Source organism: Dipodomys spectabilis, unplaced genomic scaffold (assembly GCF_019054845.1).
Source record: "Dipodomys spectabilis isolate Male_0828 unplaced genomic scaffold, ASM1905484v1 ptg000136l, whole genome shotgun sequence".
Classification (NCBI taxonomy): Eukaryota; Metazoa; Chordata; class Mammalia; order Rodentia; family Heteromyidae; genus Dipodomys; species Dipodomys spectabilis.
Window position 1 is genome coordinate 11,911,494 of NW_024870813.1, and position 20,404 is coordinate 11,931,897.

General features: G+C 40.1%; 1 protein-coding gene across 10 annotated transcripts in view; it reads right to left on the bottom strand.

Annotated features, from left to right (window-relative positions):
• Nucleotides 1-242: 242 nt before the first annotated feature.
• Fam149b1 (family with sequence similarity 149 member B1) overlaps nucleotides 243-20,404 on the bottom strand; it is a 33,903-nt gene continuing 13,741 nt past the window's right edge. For 5 of the 10 annotated variants that reach the window (XM_042690211.1, XM_042690213.1, XM_042690208.1 and 2 more), the window contains 8 exons: nucleotides 19,136-19,300; nucleotides 17,535-17,722; nucleotides 11,149-11,273; nucleotides 8,828-8,931; nucleotides 5,546-5,770; nucleotides 4,867-4,990; nucleotides 4,542-4,664; nucleotides 243-679 (listed from right to left, as the gene is read on the bottom strand). In XM_042690211.1, the coding sequence (XP_042546145.1) occupies nucleotides 512-679; nucleotides 4,542-4,664; nucleotides 4,867-4,990; nucleotides 5,546-5,770; nucleotides 8,828-8,931; nucleotides 11,149-11,273; nucleotides 17,535-17,722; nucleotides 19,136-19,300 (1,222 nt within the window). In that variant the 3' untranslated portion in view covers nucleotides 243-511. Of the gene's footprint in view, nucleotides 680-2,554; nucleotides 2,625-4,541; nucleotides 4,665-4,866; nucleotides 4,991-5,545; nucleotides 5,771-8,827; nucleotides 8,932-11,148; nucleotides 11,274-17,534; nucleotides 17,723-19,135; nucleotides 19,301-20,404 lie in introns of all 10 variants that reach the window. The other 5 variants (XM_042690216.1, XM_042690218.1, XM_042690209.1 and 2 more) reach the window with 4 other exon arrangements.

A 20,404-nucleotide genomic window follows, 5' to 3' on the forward strand; every position in this document is an offset into this window, starting at 1 on the left:
TTCTGAGGGAACAAAAAGTAAGAATTTGTTATGTTACTTTATTCCAGTGCTGTCTTTACTCAGCCCTTCCATTTCATTCTGATACTGAACATCTAGAGAGAAAGCTCTAGGAATGACATTTGTTCAATAAGTAGCTCAAACTGTTCATAATACTGTCTCTTACATTGACTTAAACCTGAGTATAATTTTCCAGAAATTAAGCAGCTATTCTTAAGCCAGTGATATTATCAAACAATTATTTGTTGCTTTTTGTGTATAAATCCTTTCGGGATCCTATAATAATCGAACTGATTATTGTTAACAGACAACATGAGTAGTGATTTGGGCATAATTATTCATTGTTACATCTTTGGGTACAATCTTCACTGTCCATTGGAAGAGGTTGACTTATGCTGAAAGAAGACATAACTGGAGGCAGAAACAGTACCCATGCAGTCTTTGGTGGATACTCTTGTGTTTTTCCCATCAGTTGTATCAGAATAACTCTTCAGGAAGGTGGGTGTGTGTTGATCTAGTACAAACTCTGTATCATGTGATGATTGAACACTGATTCATGAAGTCTTCTCTTGTGTTTGCTGCAACCTAATGGGTTCTTCTCATTTGACCTATAGTCCCTGCTTCGTTCTAGAGATTGGTCCACCCCTGCTTTGGGATTTTGTAGACCCATGGAACTGAGGACCTGTCAAACACAGATGAGATCATAGAGTACTATTAGTTAACAGTCTAGTCTTAGCAATATCAAATTTCCTATCTTGAGCTGTTGGCTTTTTGTTTTACCATCCTGGGGTTTGAACTTGGGGTCTCATGATTGCCAGGAAGCCATGCCAGGACTTTAGCCAACATTCCCAGCCATTTGAGGGCTGTAGTTTTGCTGTAGTTTTTGGAGCAAAATTTGGAAACAGGACTAAGTAGTAAAGAACATATTTTTTCCAAGGCTGTAAAGCCTACATTTACACATTTTGTCATATAAAAATGAAGAAAAAAGCTCCTATAGTCTTAAGAAAGCAGTAACCTAGTTTGTAGAAGAGGCCACAAATAAAAAGGACTCAGGTATCTGCCCCACCACCTAAGTGCCAGTAGTTAGACCTGACCAAATGTGCTAAACTTACTAAGTTACAGAATATAACTTAAAAAACTAAAAATAAAAGAAAAACATTTAAGACTTTCCCTATTCTGATGTTTAAAAATTTTTTGGGGGTGGCTACTAGAATGTACACCAAAGGCTTCCAGCTTGCTAGGCAGGTGCTTTATGGCTTTGACCATGCTGTCAGCCCTTTTTTTTTTTTTTGGTCTGTCATAAGGCTTGAACTCTGGGCCTGGGCGCTGTCCCTGAGCTCTTCAGCTCAAGGCTAGAGCTCTACCACTTGAGCCACAGCATCCCTTCTGGCTTTTTATTATTATGTATTTTTTAATTGTAAAGATACTATACAGAGGGGTTACAGTTACATGAGCAAGATAATGAATCCATTTCCTATCAAGCATTGTTACCCTCCCTCCTTTGTTTTTTTCCTACCATCCCTTTCCTCCCCAACTCCCCCCACCCCCACAGTTGTAAAGTTCATTTTCAACATAGTGTCTTGCACATCTCGTGTTACAATTGGCCATCCTGTAACCTTATACTTCTGGCTTTTTCTGTGTATGTGGTACTGAGGAATCAAACCTGGGGCTTCATGCATGCTAGGCAAGCACCCTAGCACTAGGCCACATTCCCAGCCCCTCAGCCCAGTTTTTTTTTTTTTTTAAATACATTATTTTTTATTGTAAAGATACTGTACAGAGGAGTTATGGTTACATGAGTAAGATAATGAGTACATTTCCTATTGAGCATTGTTACCCCCTCATTTGTTTTCCCCCTACCATCCCTTCCCTCCCCACCTCCCCAACTCTCAACACAGTTTTTTAATTAGCATAAAATGATAGTAGGAAGCTGGGCACCAGTGGCTCACACCTATAATCCCAGCTACTCAAGAGGCTGAGATCTGAGGATCATGGTTCAAAGCCAACCTGGGTAGGAAAGTCCATGAGACTCATCTCCAATAAACTACTCAGAAAAAGTTGGAAGTGGTATAGATTGCTAGCCTTGAGCACAATGGCTCAGGGAAGTGCCCAGGCCCTGAGTTCAAGCCCCAGGATCAGCAAAAAAAAAAAAAGATAGTGGGAATTCTTTTCTCCTTCTAGTATTAAACTGATCAAAGCAGTTTAATCCATAGGAATATAAATTTCATTGACACCATAAAACCCATTTGTGTTCTTGAGGGGGATATTCTAAATACTATAAAGATGATTATTTGGTTCAAATTTTTAAATTAAAAAAATCAAAGTTTATCAGAGGAGTGATTCATTTACATGGTGCAGGAAAAAAAAAAAAACCAGCAGAAATGTGGAACTCTGGCTTTAGCAATTTAACTCTAGTATAACTATCCTTCAGAATGAAGTTGAGGTGATTTACAGATAGGAGGAAACTATAAACAGAAGAAAGTCTAGAGCAAAGGAATATAAGGGAGGGATTGGGTCACAGCATAGTAAGGTCAGAGCTGTGGCTCTAGATCTGTACCTGCAGATCTCCTGCCAGGTCGGGTGTGATGAGAGTACTCAGCTGTACAAAGACGATCCTGTGTATCTGGCTAAAAAAAAGATGAGACATATTTTGAAATTTAACTTCTCCCAAAAGACAATTTGCCCGGTTTATAAGGGAACCCTTCAAATTAAAAAAATGCAAAAAGCATCCACCAACCTGAAGTTGGCTAAAGGCACTGTGAGTAGAAAATCTGAAGCCAGGTACCTACCAACTCATTTGTTTTACAGTTTTATTAATATAACTTTAAGAAATATTAGCATATATGATTATTTCATGATCCATATGGTATAACATTGCAGTTAGCTTCCAGGAGAGTTGTTCTGTTAGCCTTGCTTGGTAGCCCAGCCTGCTCTAGAACCCATGCTTCTCCTGCCTTGGCCTCCCGAGTTCTGGGGTTGTAGGCATGTGCTACTATGCAGGGCCAAGAGAATCTTATCTGCTTTCTCCTTATTTGAAACCAAACCTATTCTTTCAGTAAAAGTCAAACTATGACTATCATATTGAAATTTAGCCTCACATCTGCTTTTTTAGCCTTATGAAATTCAAAAACATTTCAAGCCAGGCCTGATGGCTACTCAGGAGGCTAAGATCTGAGAATCGAGGTTCAAAGCCATCCCTGGCAGGAAAGTCCGTGAGACTCTTATCTCCAATAAACCAATAGAAAACCAGAAGTGCTGCTGTGGCTCATCAAGTGGTAGAGTGTGCACCTTGAGCTGAAGAGCTGAGGGACAGCACCCAGACCGAGTTCAAGCCCCATGACCAACAAAAAACAAAAAAGAACTTTTCAAAGCTATCCCAACGAGTGTACAATGTAAAATTATGACTAATGACTATTATATATCACCCTGCTGGGGTTACTTGAGTAAGATTCCCTGTTGAGAGCACTGGACAGAATAGGAAGACATAAGGAATTTTTTCCAGTGAAGTTCCCCATATTGTATAGATTGGAGTTCAGCAAGCTATTTTTTTTTTTTTTTTTGTAAAGGACCTGGTAGTTTCTATCTTAGGCTTTGTGGGCAATGGCAGTTGTTACAACAGCTCAGCCTAGTTGTTATGTGAAAACAGCCAAGGACACTTGAGCTTGGTGGTTCTATTCCAATAAACTCTATGAAAACAGCTCATGAATTGTAGTTTACTTATCCCTAGTTTAGATGAAAGCACCAAAGAACAGTAGCACATTTTAAAAAAAATTTTTTTTTCGGTTATGGGGCTTGAACTCTGGACCTGGGTGCTGTCCCTTAGCTCTTCAGCTCAAGGCTAGTGCTCTACCACTTGAGCCACAGTGCCGCTTCTAGTGGTTTATTGGAGAAAAGAGTCTCATGGACTTTCCTGCCCAGGCTGGCTTTGAACCACAATTCTCAGATCTCAGCCTCTAGAGTAGCTAGGATTACAGGTGTGAGCCACTGGCACCCGGCTTTCCAAGCTCTTTTATCTCAGCAGATGAGGTGGGCTTGCACTCCTGACCTACAAATGGGAAAGGTTATCCCATGGCATCCAGTCTCCCAATTAAGTTTTTTTCTACTACTTTGATGAAATGCTTCAAAGTAATTTAGTAAGATTAATTTTACCTGCTTTAAAAGTAGACTGTAAATAGATGGTAGTGTGGGTTGTTAAAACATAGTGGGAAAAGCTCACGAATGCACTGTCCTCTGTGTGACCCATTTTTGTTGTAATTCCACCAGGCACCTAATAAGCATTAGGGTTTAGCATTTTTGCTTGTGCTCAGAATATTGAAATTGTTTAAAATGTTTATAGATAAGGCATGTCACTGAGAAGAATTTGGGGAAGGAACCAGAATTTCAACTAAATATGCGCAGAATGCTATTTTTTAAATTTATTCTATCCTCAACTTTTATTGTTGGAGTAAATTAAGCCACTAGATAAAATCTTAAGCCTACCACACGAGTTCTTTCCCCATACTCCTTCCCCAGCCATCAAGAACAAATAGGAATTATGTCACTACCAAAAATGACTGAGTTGTGTTGGGCCTGGAGAAGAAGTCAGGTAACAGGAGCCTTTCCTTTGGCTGCTGGTATTTGGGCTCATTCACTGCACTTCGAGCTCGACTAGAATCGCCATGAGACTTCTGCAAGAGACAAGTTACAGAAAGTTAAAATTTGTAGTGGGACCTACAAGTGTACAACATCAACCCTGGTTGGAGTGCTATGTGTTGTCCATCAATTAGAACTCCTTGTACTTTTGATTAAGACCAGAGTGCAAATGGGGCAGAATTCCTGATAGGAGGTGTTACAGTAAGCATATAGAAAGGCAGTATCAGGGAGACATACCATTTGCCTTGGTGGCCCCATGGTATGCAGATGGTCCACTTCAGCTGTGCCAATAGGTGGTAGCAGGTTATTTCGACCCAAGGGTATTGGTGAGGGAGAGGAGAGTGAGTCGACTGCCACTGGTCTGCGGATCCCACCAGCAAACGGCAAGTTAGAAAAGAATGAAAGTTGTAACAACAGAAGCAGACTGATTAGAAATCATAAATGCTGCCATATTATTAAATAAAAAGATTTTAAATTTCAAAGATAGAAATCTTGGGGCTGGGAAGGTGGCTCAGTGGTAGAGTGCTTGCCTTGCATGCATGAGGCCCTGAGTTCGATTCCTCAGCACCACATAAGCAAAGAGAAAAAAAAAGCCAAAGTGGTGCTGTGGCTCAGGTGGTAGAGCGCTAGCCTTGAGCTGAAGAGCTGAGGGACAGCGCTCAGGCCCAGAGTTCAGGCCCCACGACTGGACCCAAAAACAACAACAAAAAGATAGAAATCTTTAGCTAAATCAACAGATCCAGTATTTAGCATTTAAACTTATTTGATAGATTTTTATTGTTAGATTTAAACAGATGGGCAACCCATCCTAAGAATTAGTTTCTAGGCTTAAGTCTTATATTTAAGTCATGTTTATGTTCATTATATAATATTCCCAGTTTTACCAGTTTCCAAAAATTCTGCTTTTGAAACCTACACTTGGGATCCTCTGAGGATTTCTTCCACAGGTCTTGGTGTTCCAGTGCGTGAATGGCTCGTGTTGATTGGGTGAAGGGTACGTGGTGGGGGGTTACGTCTCCTGGCGGACTGCACTGTATATAACAGAGATGATGTACTAAGGTCCGAAGCTCGATTTGGCCAATTTCGAGTTGAAAGGATGGTACTGGACCCGGGCCTCATAAGTAGCTTGTCATCAAGATCACTAGTGGCCAAATCAGAAACTCACAATGAAACAAAGGTCACTATGTAGGAATAATATTCACAGGGTAAAAAGCCTTTATTCTAAGTATTTAGGAAAGACAGGAGCAAAAATAGAAACCTTTTGGTAACTTCTGGTAGTTTCTGGAAGGGTATCTAGGGGAATGTGTTTTGATTTTAAAGCTAGGTGTTGCTTGTAGCCCAGAGTGGCCTCAGATTTGTAATCCTTCAGTCTCAGTTTCCTGAGTTCTGGGATTATAGATGAGTGCTATACTTAGTGAGAATCTGTCAGTAAAAGCGGAAAATATACTTTCAGTTATAATTACCAGGGATTTAGAAAGCAAGTCTATTACTCACCTGCCAGTATAGTCACTTGTCTATCAGTGAAGACACCTACCACACAGTGCTTCCCACAAGTTTGCTACTTTTCATGTACCTGCTTACTAGATTGGAGGCATTATTTCTGAGCCAAGGGAATGACTTTAGAAAGAACTAAAAGGCAGGTATTGTAATCACCAGTGTGGCTCCAGCTGGGCTAAAGCCAGTGGTTCACACCTATAATCCTAGCTACACTGGAGGTTGAGATCAGAGGAGCTTGGTTTGAAGCCATCCCAGATATAAAAGCCCTTGAGACTCCCATCTAGCACCAGACATGAGTGAGAAAGTCTAGTGAGAGTTCAGGTCCCTGAGTTTGGTACCTTAGCCTGGTATTAACACATGTGTGCATGCACACATGCACACACACAAACAATGCTCAGCTAATTGGAACCTACAGGAGTGGGGTATGGGGGTTCACATCTTTAGAAGGCTAGGAATAGGCAAAGGATTAAGCCCACAATAGATTCCTATTTGCATAAACTACTGAGAAAAACAACTCTAAGTAATTTGATAAAACACCATGCCTAAAAACTTTAGTAACTTAAACTCTAAATCAGGTTTGAGTTTTTTCTTAGGGCTTTTTTTTTTTTTTTTGATTGGTGGTTATTAAGCTTTTAAAGCAGATAAGAGGAGGTTTGGCTATTGTAAGATTATTAGGAGACAGTATCTGTGCAGTGAAATGGGAAATTGGAAGAATAAAGCAGCCAAGTTTTGCCACTTGGTTTTCAGCAAGCTTCTTGACCTTTGAAGCCACTTGATTGACATCTAGTATGAAATACCTCTTAATTTGGGGAGAATACCCCTTGAGAATTTCAAGAGCTCTTTCGTGGTCTTCCTGCTTCTAACCAGTCACTTTACCCAGATTTCTGTTTGATGGTTTGCATGGGTTTTTTTGTTTGTTTTTTTGTATCTAACACATTCTCCTGCATTCTACAGTGTTTGGACTTTAGCTGCTCTGTGTTGGTCTGTTTTGTTCTAATTCTAGGTTCAGTCATCTCTAACCAGATGGCTTTTAGAACAACCTGCAAATCTAATCTCTTCTATGTTTCCCTTGAAATGAACCCATCATTGTAAACTTAAGACCCCTCAAGTGGAGGTGTGGCTCAAGTAATAGAGTACCAGCCTTGAGTGGGGAAAAAAAAAGCCAAATGAGAGCACAAGGCCTTGAATTCAAGACCTACTACTGGCAAACAGCGCAAAAGAAACTTATTTTCCCCCCTCAAAACAAATCCCTTCCACTTGAAATCTCAGAGCTTTGATTCCTTTCTATAGCATTTCATTTCTTGCATAATATTTCCTAAAATAGTAAACACCTCATAAAAAGTCTTGTAAACGTCTTGTAGTAGATGGGAGGGAGCCAAAACCTTGTACCTGCCAGGTGTGTGTTGTACCACTCAGCTATGCCTCAGCCCCAGTTCACTTCTTTCTTATCCTGTGCTAGCACAGGAGTGCAGACCTTTACAATTCATGTTCCAACTCCTATATGGACCCCTTCCTTTTGGGAACTAACATTGCTGATTAGAGTATAAAGTAGAATATTTTGAGAAATTTTATGACAGTTTATGGAATTGAAAACATATCCTTTCACGTGTAGGTATTGACCCAAGAGACATGTGACAATAAGTCCACAAAAAAGCATACCCAAGAATATTTGTAGTGCTTTTATACATAATAGTTCTAACCTAGGAAAACCCCAAGTGTTAACAGGAGAGTAGAGAAACTGTGATACCTTCTGAGTAGAATACTAACTCAGCATGTGCAACAGCATGGATTCTCACAAAACCATGGCATTCAAGGGACTAGATTATAGCTCAGTGGGGTAAAGCATTTACACATGAGATTTTTGTTGTTGTTGTTCACTCCCAAGTATTGCCAAATAGGAAAACAGCAACAACAAATCTTTCTTTAGGGATGATGGGTCAAGTGGTGGGACCCCTCTCTAACTAAGAAGCACAAGACCCTGATTTCAAACCCCAGACCTGATAAAACAACAGAACTTGTATTCAAAACCATCCAGAGCAGGGCATCAGTGGCTCACTGTACCTATGCAGGAGGCTGAGGAATGAGGTTTGAAACCAGCCCTGGCAGACAAATTCAAAAGACTCATCTCCAAGAAATCAACAAAAAACAGAAGTAACTCAAGTGGTAGAGCAGCAGCAATAAGCAGAAAAGGCCGAGTGTGAGGTAGAGGCCCTGGGTTTAAGCCTGAGTACCAGCATGCAGTGTGTGCACACAGATTGTCTATGATCTTTGATGAGAAGCATTAAAGGTCTAGTATTTCTCCTCCTGTCCGATTATAGCAAAAATAGTCAGCTCTTTCTGATTTTCATTTTCTTATTTCTAAGTTTTCCTACACTATTATTCCCACTTAGAATGGCCTGTTGCTCTTTTCTCCTTATCCAACAAAAATGCTTCTTCCTGTGGAGCTGCACTCAGTCTGCTTGCACTCATTTATCCCTCAGTCATGGTTAGGTCTCATTTTACGTATATGTCTTCTCTCCCAGTTACCAGCTCCCTCTGTATGTGTGTGGGTGACCATGCCCCTTGGATGTTTTACTCCCCAGGTTTCTCTGTGATTGCTGAGGTACTCAAAAAGGCACAGTGTTTGACAGATTTTGTTTTCCCTTTATTTCTCAATGATCTACTTAAGCTTTAGAGTTTGCTTATATTTTATACTTCTTACAGGAGCTTGTCCATTAGGGAGAGGTTTCTTGGCTGTAGAGGCATCCCATGAACCAAGAGACCATTCATATTTGACTGATGAACACTTGCTTGACAGAAATTCATCTACATGCCAAAAGAAGATGTTACTCATTATTAGTTGGTAAAGGTTGATTCTAACTTGGCCAAAGTTAATGTTTCTATTAGGTCATCTGTACATTCTTCCTCCATGCCTTTACTTTTATAACTGTTGGCCAGTAGCTCTTACTGAGGACCCAAGGTTCACTGTAGGCCTGATCCTTTTCTTTCCTCTCTGTTTCTAACTGATAGCAGATTCAGTCAACCTACATGAAAGACACTCTCAAAGGGGAAAAAGGACTACTGTTACTTACAATAGAAGAGAAAACCTAAATAGAAAACTCTACAAATGGAATAGGGAAAAATAATATGAATACAGGTAAACTCTTGATCTCTTACCATCACATAACCCTGAGTTCTGAGAAAAATTTATCCCTTCTCTTTCACTACTGCTGGAACTGCCAGTTCTTGTTTTGTATTTTTTTCTTTGTTTGGTAGGGGAGGCTTGCTATATTTCCCAAGCTAGTCTCAAACTCATAGGCTCAAGTGATCGTGAATAGCTGGGACTGTTGGTACATATAACCTTGCTTGCTTGATAACCTATTATTTTTTATTTTTGGGTGCTGGTCCTGGGGCTGAACTCAGGGCCTGGGAGCTGTCCCTGAGCTTTGGTGCTCAAGGCTAGCAGTCTATCAATTGAGCCACAGCTCTATATCCAGTTTTTTTGGTGCTTAATTGGAGATAAGAGTCTCATAGCCTTTTATTATTACTATTTTTTTTTTGGGGGGGGGGTCCGGTCGTGGGGCCTGAACTCTGGGCCTGGGTGCTGTCCCTTAGCTCTTCAGCTCAAGGCTAGCGCTCTACCACTTGAGCCACAGCATCACCTCCGGCTTTTTTCTTTTTGCTTATATGGTGCTGAGGAATCAAACCCAGGGCCTCAGGCATGCAAGGCAAGCGCTCTTACCACTGAGCCACCTTCCCAGCCCTTTTATTATTATTTTATTTTATTTTTTTGGGGTCAGTTATGGAGCTTGAACTCTGGGCCTGAGCACTGTTCCTGATCTCTTCAGCTCAAGGCTAGGCCTCTACCACTTGAGCCAACAGCACCACTTCCGGTTTTCTGGTGTTAATTGGAGATGAGAGTCTCACAGACTTTCCTGCCTGGACTGGTTATGAACTGCGATCCTCAGATCTCAGCCTACTGAGTAGCTAGGATTGTACGTGTGAGCCACCAGCCCTCAGCTCTCATGGATTTTCTTGCCTACGCTGGCTTCAAACTACAATCTTCAGATCTCAGCCTTCTGAGTAGTTAGGATTATAGGAGTGAGCCACCACCCAGCTTTGAAGACTATTTTCAAGAGTTTATTTTTCCTGTTTTAATGTTACTTGGACTGGCAGTGCTAGCTTAGAGCCCTGCTTGTATTTTCTCTCTAGTCAGTTCAGTGACCTTTGGCCATCTTCTCTGTACCAAATGTATTTTCCAATCTAGTTAACTGTTCAAAACTAAGGCCACCTAAACCATAACCAGATTAGTTTAAAGTGCTAGGTCACAAAGAAACATTCATCTACCTGGCTTATTTTCCCATATGTTTAGCTGTGAGTCTGCTGGTTTTATTTCTAAATGAACTATTATCTAGAACAATATTCACCCCTTTGGACTAAATCCAGCTATATAATACCTAGCCACTATACTAACAGCACTTATGACTCATTCTGGTAGTAAACTCAGGTTTGATGACCATGGCTTTTTTGTTTTAATCTTTTACCCTAAGTAATGCTAGGAAACTGTCATGTAGGAATTGCAACCACATAAATCTTCAGTGATTGAAGCTGAATACATCAGCTTATTAGTCTTCATTTAGAAACGTACTTGATTTTTCTCTTCCCTTTAGCTTTCCTTTTATACCTATGTACTAAATATCCAAAAGCCAAAAGGTTAACAGATTTAAATATTTAAATAATCAACAGACTTAAATAAAAATGTTAAGGCCACAGAAAATCTGAAAGAGTCCCTCTTTTCTTCATAAAGATGTCTGTAGACTAACCACACAGTTATTTCTAGATTGCACAACTTAAACACACATGCCTTTTCAAAAGAACTGTCTTAAGCTTATCAATCTGAATTTGCCTTTTTTTCAGCTGAAACTGATCAGCAATAAACCTTCAACTGTCCTGTCATAAATAAAACAGTTAAATAACCTGAGCAAACTCTCGTTCCTTTGGTACGAACAGTGCTAGGCCATCTGAGACATCTCTGAGGCTTACCGGGCTTGAGGTGACGGACAACATCTTAGACTGTGGCACTCGAGGCAACACCAAAGGATGTGGTTCATTTAGCTCATGAGGACTTTCTGAATCCGGTCTCGTAACTGCAGCATTACTCTCATCATCTGAAAAAAGGAACAGAGTCCGTTATCCCTAAATATCTTCTGATTCACAGCAACATGTTTAACATCTGTGCTGTCCTATGTGGTGGCCACAAGCCACACACAGTTATACAACACTTAAAATGTTGAGACCTCCGTCTCTCCATCCCAACCAATGGCATGTACCTATTGTTCCGGGTAGATGGGAAGTATAAAAGGGGGAGAATCAAGATCCAGGCTAGCCTTTTTTTTTAAATACCTTATTTAAAAAATAATGAAAGCAAAATGGGTCATGGTTCAAGTGGGAGAGTGCCAGCCTAGCAAGTGCAAGGCCCTCAAGTGCAAGGCCCTAAGTTCAAAACCCAGTACCACCAAAAACTAAAACACACACACACACACACAGCACCAGACAGGGTGGTATTGCCTTCACACACACACACACACACAGCACCAGACAGGGTGGTATTGCCTTCACACACACACACACACAGTACCAGACAGGGTGGTATTGCCTTATGATCCCAACAACTAGGGAAGCTGAAGCAGGAGGACTGCACGTTCAAGGAAAAGCCTGAACTATACAGGGAGACCCTGTCTTAAAAAGAAAAAAAGTACTTGAAAATATGAGTTAAACAGTTAAGCACAAAACAATAACAAGCACATAATATAACTGCATGATAAAACTAGCATAAGGTTACTAGAAATAAGAGAACCCAAATAAAAAGATCAGAAGAAATGAGGGAGAAAAAATAGAAAATGTAAACTGGACACTTAAACTATGTAAATTACATAAAATTATACTTTAAATTTAAAAATGTAGAAATAATGCAAGTGAAACTAGACAACTTCTAGACAAGTACTAGGACATACATAAGCTGTTGATATGGAATTAACAAAATTGCAAAAACAAAACATCTAGAAAAGAAACAATTACCAGCAGATCCATTTATAAGGAGTGTTAAGACATTCTTCATGCAGAATGTTTTTTTTCTTTTTAATGAGGTGAGATTTATCATTTTGTCTATTTTAAAGCATACAATTAAGTGGGGTTTTTTTCCTTTAAAAAAGTTTATTAACAATGTAGTGTAAACATCACCACTAATTTCAGAAAATTTCCATCACTCCAAAAGGAAACTACCCCCTAATTCCCTTCTTCCTCTATCCCCTGACAACCACTAACCTGTTTTCCTCTGTGGTTCCTACTCTGGCTCATCTGAGTGAAATCATATAAGATATGGCCTTTTGTGTTGGCTCCTTTTATATAATGTTTTCAAGTTTCATCCATTTTGTCAATACTTAATTCCTTTTTATGGTTGGCTGATATTCCATTGCTTGGTGTTTTAGTCTAGGGATTTGTTTTAACAAAATACCAGATGGAGTGGATTACACAAAAGACATTTATTTTCTTACAGTTCTGGAGCCCAAGATCAAGATGCCATCAGGGCTGGTCTCTGGTAAGGCCTCTGTTCCTGGCTGTGGGTGGCCACCTTCTTGCTGTGTCCTCATATGACCTCTTCTCTGTGCATGTGTGGAAAGAGATAGCTCTGGTGTGTCTTCCTCCATTGATAAGAACACCAGCCTTATGGATTTAAGGCCCCACCCTTTGGCCCTCAACCATGGTGAAATCCCTAAATTCCCTTTCACAAAATAAAGACACAGTAAAGGTTAGGGCTTCAAAATATGAATTTTAGAGGGACACTATTCATTCCATAATGCATGGCTATTCTGAATTTTGAGTTTCCACTGGGGCTATTATGAAAACTACGCTATGAACATTTATGCATAGTTTTTGTATGCATGTTTTCAATTCTCTTGGTACTATACCTAACGAGTGGACTTTCTGGGTCATATGGTAATTTTATGTTACCTTTTTTGTTGCTGTTGGTCATGGGGCTTGAACTCAGAGCCTGGGCACTGTCCCTGAGCTCTTCAGCTCAAGGCGAATGCTCTACCACTTGAGCACTTGTTTTCTGGTGGTTCACTGGAGATGAGAGTCTCATGGGATTTCCTGCCCAGGCTGGCTTTGAACCGCAATCCTCAGATCTCAGCCTCCTGAGTAGCTAGGATTATAGGTGTGAGCCACAGGCGCCCAGCTTTAACATTTTAAGGAGGTGCCATACTATATGATGACTATATTGGGGTTGCATTCCTACCATTACTGTTTGAGGGCTTTAGTTTCTGTATGTTCTCACCAATACCTATTTCCCCCTTAAATAAAAAAACCAGCTGGGCGCTGGTAGCTCACAACAGTAATCCTAGCTATCCATCTGAGGATCATGGTTTTAAAGCCAGCCCAGGAAGGAAAGGACATGAGACTCTATCTCCAGTTAACTACCAGAAAGCCAAATTGGAGCACACTGGTAGAGTTAAAAGTGGCTCAAGTGGTGGAGCACTAGACTTGGGCAAGAAAAAATAAGCTCGGACTGGGAAGGTGGCTCAGTGGTAGAGTGCTTGCCTTGCATGCCTGAGGCCCTGGGTTCGATTCCCCAGCACCACATAAGCAAAAAGAAAAAAGCCGGAAGTGGCACTGTGGCTCAAGTGGTAGAGCGCTAGCCTTGAGCTGAAGAGCTGAGGGACAGCGCCCAGGCCCAGAGTTCAGGCGCCATGACTGGACCCCCCCCCCCCCAAAAAAAAAGAAAAAATAAGCTCAGAACAGCATCCCAGGACTGGCAACCAAAAACGGAATCATTAGTGAAACTGTTGAGATTATTTTGAGAAGGGGTGGGAGGGAAGGTGATAGAGAGGGTGAGATTAGTTGGATTACATTGTAAACATGTGGAAATGGAATCCCTTTCCTGCCCTGTATAATTAATGTAAATAAAAACAGAATTTATTAAAAATATATATAACCTGGTGAGCATGAAGTGGTATCTTGTTTTTTGGGTGCCAGTCCTGGGGCTTGAACTCAGGGCCTGGGTGCTGTCCCTGAGCTTTTGTGTTCAAGGCTATCTCTCTATCACTTGGGCCACAACTTCACTTTTGACTTTTTGGTGGCTAACTGGATATGAGTCTCATGGACTTTCCTGCCCCAACTGGCTTTAAACCTCCATCCTCAGATCTCAGCCTCCTGAGTATAGCATCCAACAATGTACAAAGTTTTAAATTTTGATGAAATTCAACTTATTTTATTCTTTTGCTACTCATTCTCTTGATGTTATATCCAACGTTATGAAAATTCATTCCTGTTTTCTTCTAAGATTTCTTTTTTTTTTTTTTTTTTTGTAATTTGAGCTCTTAAATTTAGGTCTGCAGTCCACATCTGAGTTGATGTTTTTATATGGTTTGAGGTCAAGGTCCAGCTTCATTCTTGTATGCACTCTTGTTCTAGCACCATTTACTGTTGAAAAGACTAGTCACCCATTGAATGATCTTGACACCTTGATGAAAATCAATTGGCTATAGATGTGTGGATTTTTAGACTTGAATTTTATTCCATTAATCTATATGTCTTCATACTAGTTCCATGTTTTAATTACTGTAGCTTTGTTAAGTTTTTGCATCAGGGTATATGAGTCCTCTGGTCATTTTTTTATTACTGTTTTGGGTATTCAGGTTTCTTGTATTTAGGTAAATTTCAGGATTAGTTTTGCCCATTTCTGCAAAAAATACAGTTGAGTAGTTTTGTTTCACATTTTTTGTGGTATTGGACATTGAACCCAGGAACTTGTCTAAAAGGAAAACACTACCATGCATTCCAGGAAATTGGAATTTGATAGATATTATACTGAACCTGCAGATCTACTTGTGAAGTAATGCCATCTTAAGTCTTATATAGCATGCCTTTAAATTTCTTTAGGTCTTCTCTAATATCTTTCTATAGTATTTTGTAGTTTTCAGTGTTCAACTCTTGCGCTTCCTTAAATGTATTCCTAAGTCTTATTCTTCTTGGTGTAAATGAAGTTCTTTCTTACTTTTTTTTTTTGGCCAGTCCTGGGCACTGTCCCTGGGCTTCTTTGGCTCAAGGCTAGCACTTTACCACTTGAGCCACAGCACCACTTTCAGCTTTTTCTGTTTATGTGGTACTGAGGAATCAAACTCAGGGCTTCATGCATGCTAGGCAAGCACTCTACCACTAAGTCACATTCCCAGCCCTTAATTTCATTTTCAATTCACTGACTTTGCTGGCTTCATGACTGAAGCTGCTAGGAATGCCACAAGAACCACAAGAAACCTTATGCTCCTAAGAGCACACAAAAGGAGACATTGACCATTTCCCAGCTGAGCCTCCACATAAGAACCCCTGGGCCAATACTTTCATCACAGTCCTGTGAAACCCTACCAAGTGACTAAGTTGTTTCAGGACTTCTCACTCATAATTGTGTGACATTATAAATGTTTGTTATTTAAAGCCATTAAGTTTCTGATGATTTGTTCAGTAATATAAAAAAATATAAATACTTTATAACACATTACCCAGACAATCTTCTGCTAGGAATTTACCTAAAAGAAACATGTGTTCCCAGTATCTGCCAGTGTTCATAACATTATATGGACTAGCCTAGAGTTCAAAGCAACCCAAATGTCCATCAACAGATGAATAAACTGTGGTATGATGAAATGGTACTTAGCAATGAAATGGATGAATCTCAAAATCATACTGAGTAAGGACACCAAGAACAAAAAAGACCCCCCCACCCCCCCCGCCCCTTGCTCAGGGAAAAGATGGCTACCTACAAGCTGAGAAAAACCTCATAAACCAGCCATGGTTTAAGGGTACTAACCTCCAAACCTAGGAGAAAATGAGATTTATGTGAATGGAATCAAGTGGCATGTACTCTGGCATTTTTCACTAAGCATATGATCTTTTGGGATGGGGAGACAGATTAAAGCAGAAAGAAGGGATCAGAAAGGGCATGAACTTTTTGAAGGTGATGGATATATTCACTGTATTGACTGGTGATGGTTTCATGCATAGATATAGAACTTATCAAATTGTACACTTTAAATAGACAGGGCATATATCAATTACTCTTCAGTAAAGCAGTTTGAAGAGGTAAGTATATGTCACTTGAATGGTTTTTTTTAAAATCATATCGAAGGAGAAAGTATTACATGCTGCCTATCAGCATAGACAGCTTTGTTATTAATGTACCCATTCTCAAATATTTACTAAATGCCTATTAGTTTCTGTATGAAATACAAACATGAATCAGACCCACTTTGTGATATAACTGTCATCATTTGGTCTCTGGCAAACCTTTGTAACGTCCAAAATATTAAATATCTTTTCATATGCTAATAAGATGACTGAAGGTTGAGGAGTCCTGAATAATTTCAGAATTACGGGGGTAGGGGTTTAACTCTCAGGGAAACCCAACTGTGTGATAAGGTTTGGAACTTACAGTCCCACCCCCACTCCCTTGAACACTAAGTAAGGGAGAGGGGCTTAAGGCTAAGTTGGCCACCAAGAAACAATTATTTAATCAATTAGCCTAAGTAATGAAGCTGTCACTAAAAAAAAAAAAAAAAAAACAGAAGGACTGGCTATGAAAGTTCCCAGACTGCTGAACATGGTTAAGTACCTGAAGTGATGTGTCCCATGTGGGTATGGGAGCTCAACATCCCTTCTTTATACTTTGCCCTGTGCATCTCTTCATCTGGCTACTCATCTATATGCTTTATAATATTCTTTGTAATAATCCTGTAAACCTAAAGTATTTCCCTGAGTTCTGTGAACTGTCTTAGCAAGTTTATAGCTGGTGAGCCAGAAGCACAGGTCATAGCCAGAGGCTTGTGAATGTCATTTGCAATGGGGCAGGCTTATGGGACAGATCCCTTAAATGTTGGGACCTGATACTTTCTCCAGGTAGACATTGTGGAGAACTGAATTAAAGCATGGAACATTCAGTTGGCTGGAGAATATGTGTGTGTGCGCGCTCGCATGCACACGCATGCACGCGTGTATATGTTGAGAAACCCCTCCATATCTGGTTGGAGCTGTGTTATGTGAGAAAAGGAAAAGCACTTTTTTTTCCCCTCATACCCAGTTTTTGGACTAATAAAGCATGTAACCCAGTAGACTGATTTGGGTTTGGAAATCATAACTCTTCTTTTACAAAAATCCTTTTTTTTTTTTGGTCCGGTTGTGGGGCCTGAACTCTGGGCCTGAGCGCTGTCCCTCAGCTCTTCAGCTCAAGGCTAGCGCTCTACCACTTGAGCCACAGCACCACTTCCGGCTTTTTTCTTTTTGCTTATGTGGTGCTGAGGAATCAAACCCAGGGCCTCAGGCATGCAAGGCAAGCGCTCTACCACTGAGCCAACTTCCCAGCCCACAAAAATCCTTACCAGAAGCAAATCCTTCCCAGTGACTACGTGTCAATTGCTCCATACATTCTATAACCTTGCTCCACACATTGTCAAAAACATAAGCAAGAACATCTTCTTTCATGCAGTAAAATGGAGCAATGGGAGGGTACCCTAATTTCTGCTTGTCTATAGCTGCTTCTGATTTGTTTCCATGAAATTCCTCTTCCCTGGAACAGAACAAGGGGGAAAGACTTATGATTATTCTTCACTTAGTGTCCACCACTTTTTTTTCTGAAGGTGGCTGGTGCCCTTTATCCCAACCCTGCTCTTTGCCCAGCATACACAGCCCATATATGAAGCTGCTTGTGAACTAAAGAAGACAACAGAGAAGACTATATCCTTGCACCACTTTGTGTGTGTATGTGTGTGCGCGCGTGTGCGTGCGCACGCTGGTACTGGGCTTGAACTCTGGGCTTAAGCACTGTCTCTTAGCTACTTCACTAAGGCTGGAGTTCTCCAACTTGAAGCCGCCATTTCACTTCTGGCTTTTCATGGTTAACTGGAGATAAGAGTCTCAGGGAGTCTCCTGTCCAGGCTGAGATCCTCAGATCTTAGCCTCCTGAGTAGCTATGTTATAGGCATGAGCCATGGATGTCTAGCTATATTCTCTTTCTCACCCTTCCCTTCTGCAAAAAAAAAAAAAAATGCATAGAAACTCTGCTTTCATTTGAGAAAAAGAAGACAGAAATAAGTTGATACAGGCTAGAAGTGAGAGGGAAGGGAGAAGTCTCTAGAAATCATATGAAGCTATACTTGGGTTTCTGTAACATTGAGTAAGCTCAGTGCTGATACATATAGTAATCTGCCTATGTTTGTTGGCTCTAGGGTGGTATGTATGAGGTTTCTTTGGTAACTAGTTAACTACATATAGAAATCTGTCTTTGTTTTGCTGGCTCTAAGACCATGTGAGTATGTGAACATGGCAGTGGGAAATAGGACATGGAGAAGCCAGACTCATGTGACACCATACTAACGACCTAATCACATAACAAAAATCCTCATTTTCAGATTATGCTGCCATGATTACTTATTTTGGAACTTTTGAAGGCTGAAAAGGAATAGTTTCAGAGTTAGAGAAAGAGCATGAAATAGGGAAGACAGCACTGGATGTAGATGATTTTAATTTTAGCTCCACTCCAGACAAATCATTTAGACACTGAAATTTTCACCTATCCTATAAAGAAGGAAAGTCAAAAGAGACATAAACCAGCATTGTTGATTGTAAAGTCTGTGCCAAGCATGAGGTTTTATACAAACTATAGACACAGTCCCCTTTCAAATAGGATTTATACAAGCAATGTTTATTATACCTCTTCAACTCCCTTGGAGTTTCATTTTCCACTGGGGATAATTTGCAAAAAGGTAAAATGAAATTACATAGAGGAAAAAAATTAAGTCACTTAAAAATCTCTGATATTTCAGGAAGCTGTGTGTAAAGGAAAGAGTAACCAAGGACAGAAACTCTGGATATACTAGCTAATTGAAAATGAGTAACAGGCATAGATTGGGCTATAGCATAGTTTAAGAAAAAACAGAAACACAAAATAGGAGCAGAATAAAAAGTTTAAAACAACACTTACGAATCTGTGTGGTCAAAAGCTAGGTATTCCTCGATGATTCCTTCTGAGATTATACAGTCTTCCTCTTCTCTTTCCATATCACACAAACCAGGGGATTTGGCAATAGAATGTGCTTTATGAGCATAAGAAGATGAAAGATGTACCTTCTTTCCCCTTATACCAAATCTGGGAGGGAGAAAAAGAGCAAATATTGTGTGCAATATAAACAGTTCTCATTGCAAGTCATATGACTTTTGGCACAACTCTCATCTCCTTGCCCTGACAAATCTTCCTGGACTATTTTCTTTTCTTTTCTTTTTTTTTTTTGGGTCCAGTCGTGGGGCCTGAACTCTGGGCCTCAGCTCTTCAGCTCAAGGTTAGCGCTCTACCACTTGAGCCACAGAGTCACTTCCGGCTTTTTTCTTTTTGCTTATGTGGTGCTGAGGAATTGAACCCAGGGCCTCTGGCATGCAAGGCAAGTGCTCTACCACGGAGCCACCTTCCCAGCCCCTTCCTGGACTATTTTCAAGTCATTATTTAGTACTGAGAATAAAAGCCCACCATCACATATGCTAGGTAAATGCTCTACCATTGAGCTCTAACCCCATATTCTATGTATTCTATGTTTTAATAACCTATTTTCTTTCTCAGAACAGTTAAATTACATATCAGCCACAGACCTGTTGTTCTTGGGAGCACTGGATACTATTTAATATCACTATCTTTTTGGGATGCAAACCATGATAGCTATTAAAAACAGTTAACAAAAATGAATGTGTTTAAGATACCTTCTCTTTTAAAGATACCTCCACAGGTTTGTACCTATTTCAGTAACTCTATATTGCTCAAAAATCCATGTTCCTTAAGATGCATGAGTATAATTAATATTTAAATTTCTCTTCATACCTAGATATTCAGCAAATGTTATGACTCATTCATTTCAGATCATTCAGGTTTGCTTTGAAGCAATCAAATGTGGGCAATACTTTTTTTTTTTCCCCCCAGCACTGGGGATTGAATTTAGAAACTCAGGCTTATTTAGGCAAGTGTTCTATCATGTGAGTCATACCCATGGTCCATTTTGGTTTGTTTTACAGATAAGATCTCACACTTTGCCCAGCTGGCCTCAGACCAGGATCCTCCAACTTCCACCTCCCAAGCATTTTGAGATTATAGGCATATGCCACCACATCTAGGCTGAAGTACAATTTTTTAAAGTGTCTCTCAATTTAACCAAATATTAGTTATAACAAATTTATGTTTTGCACTTTTGAACAAGGTTGACACAGA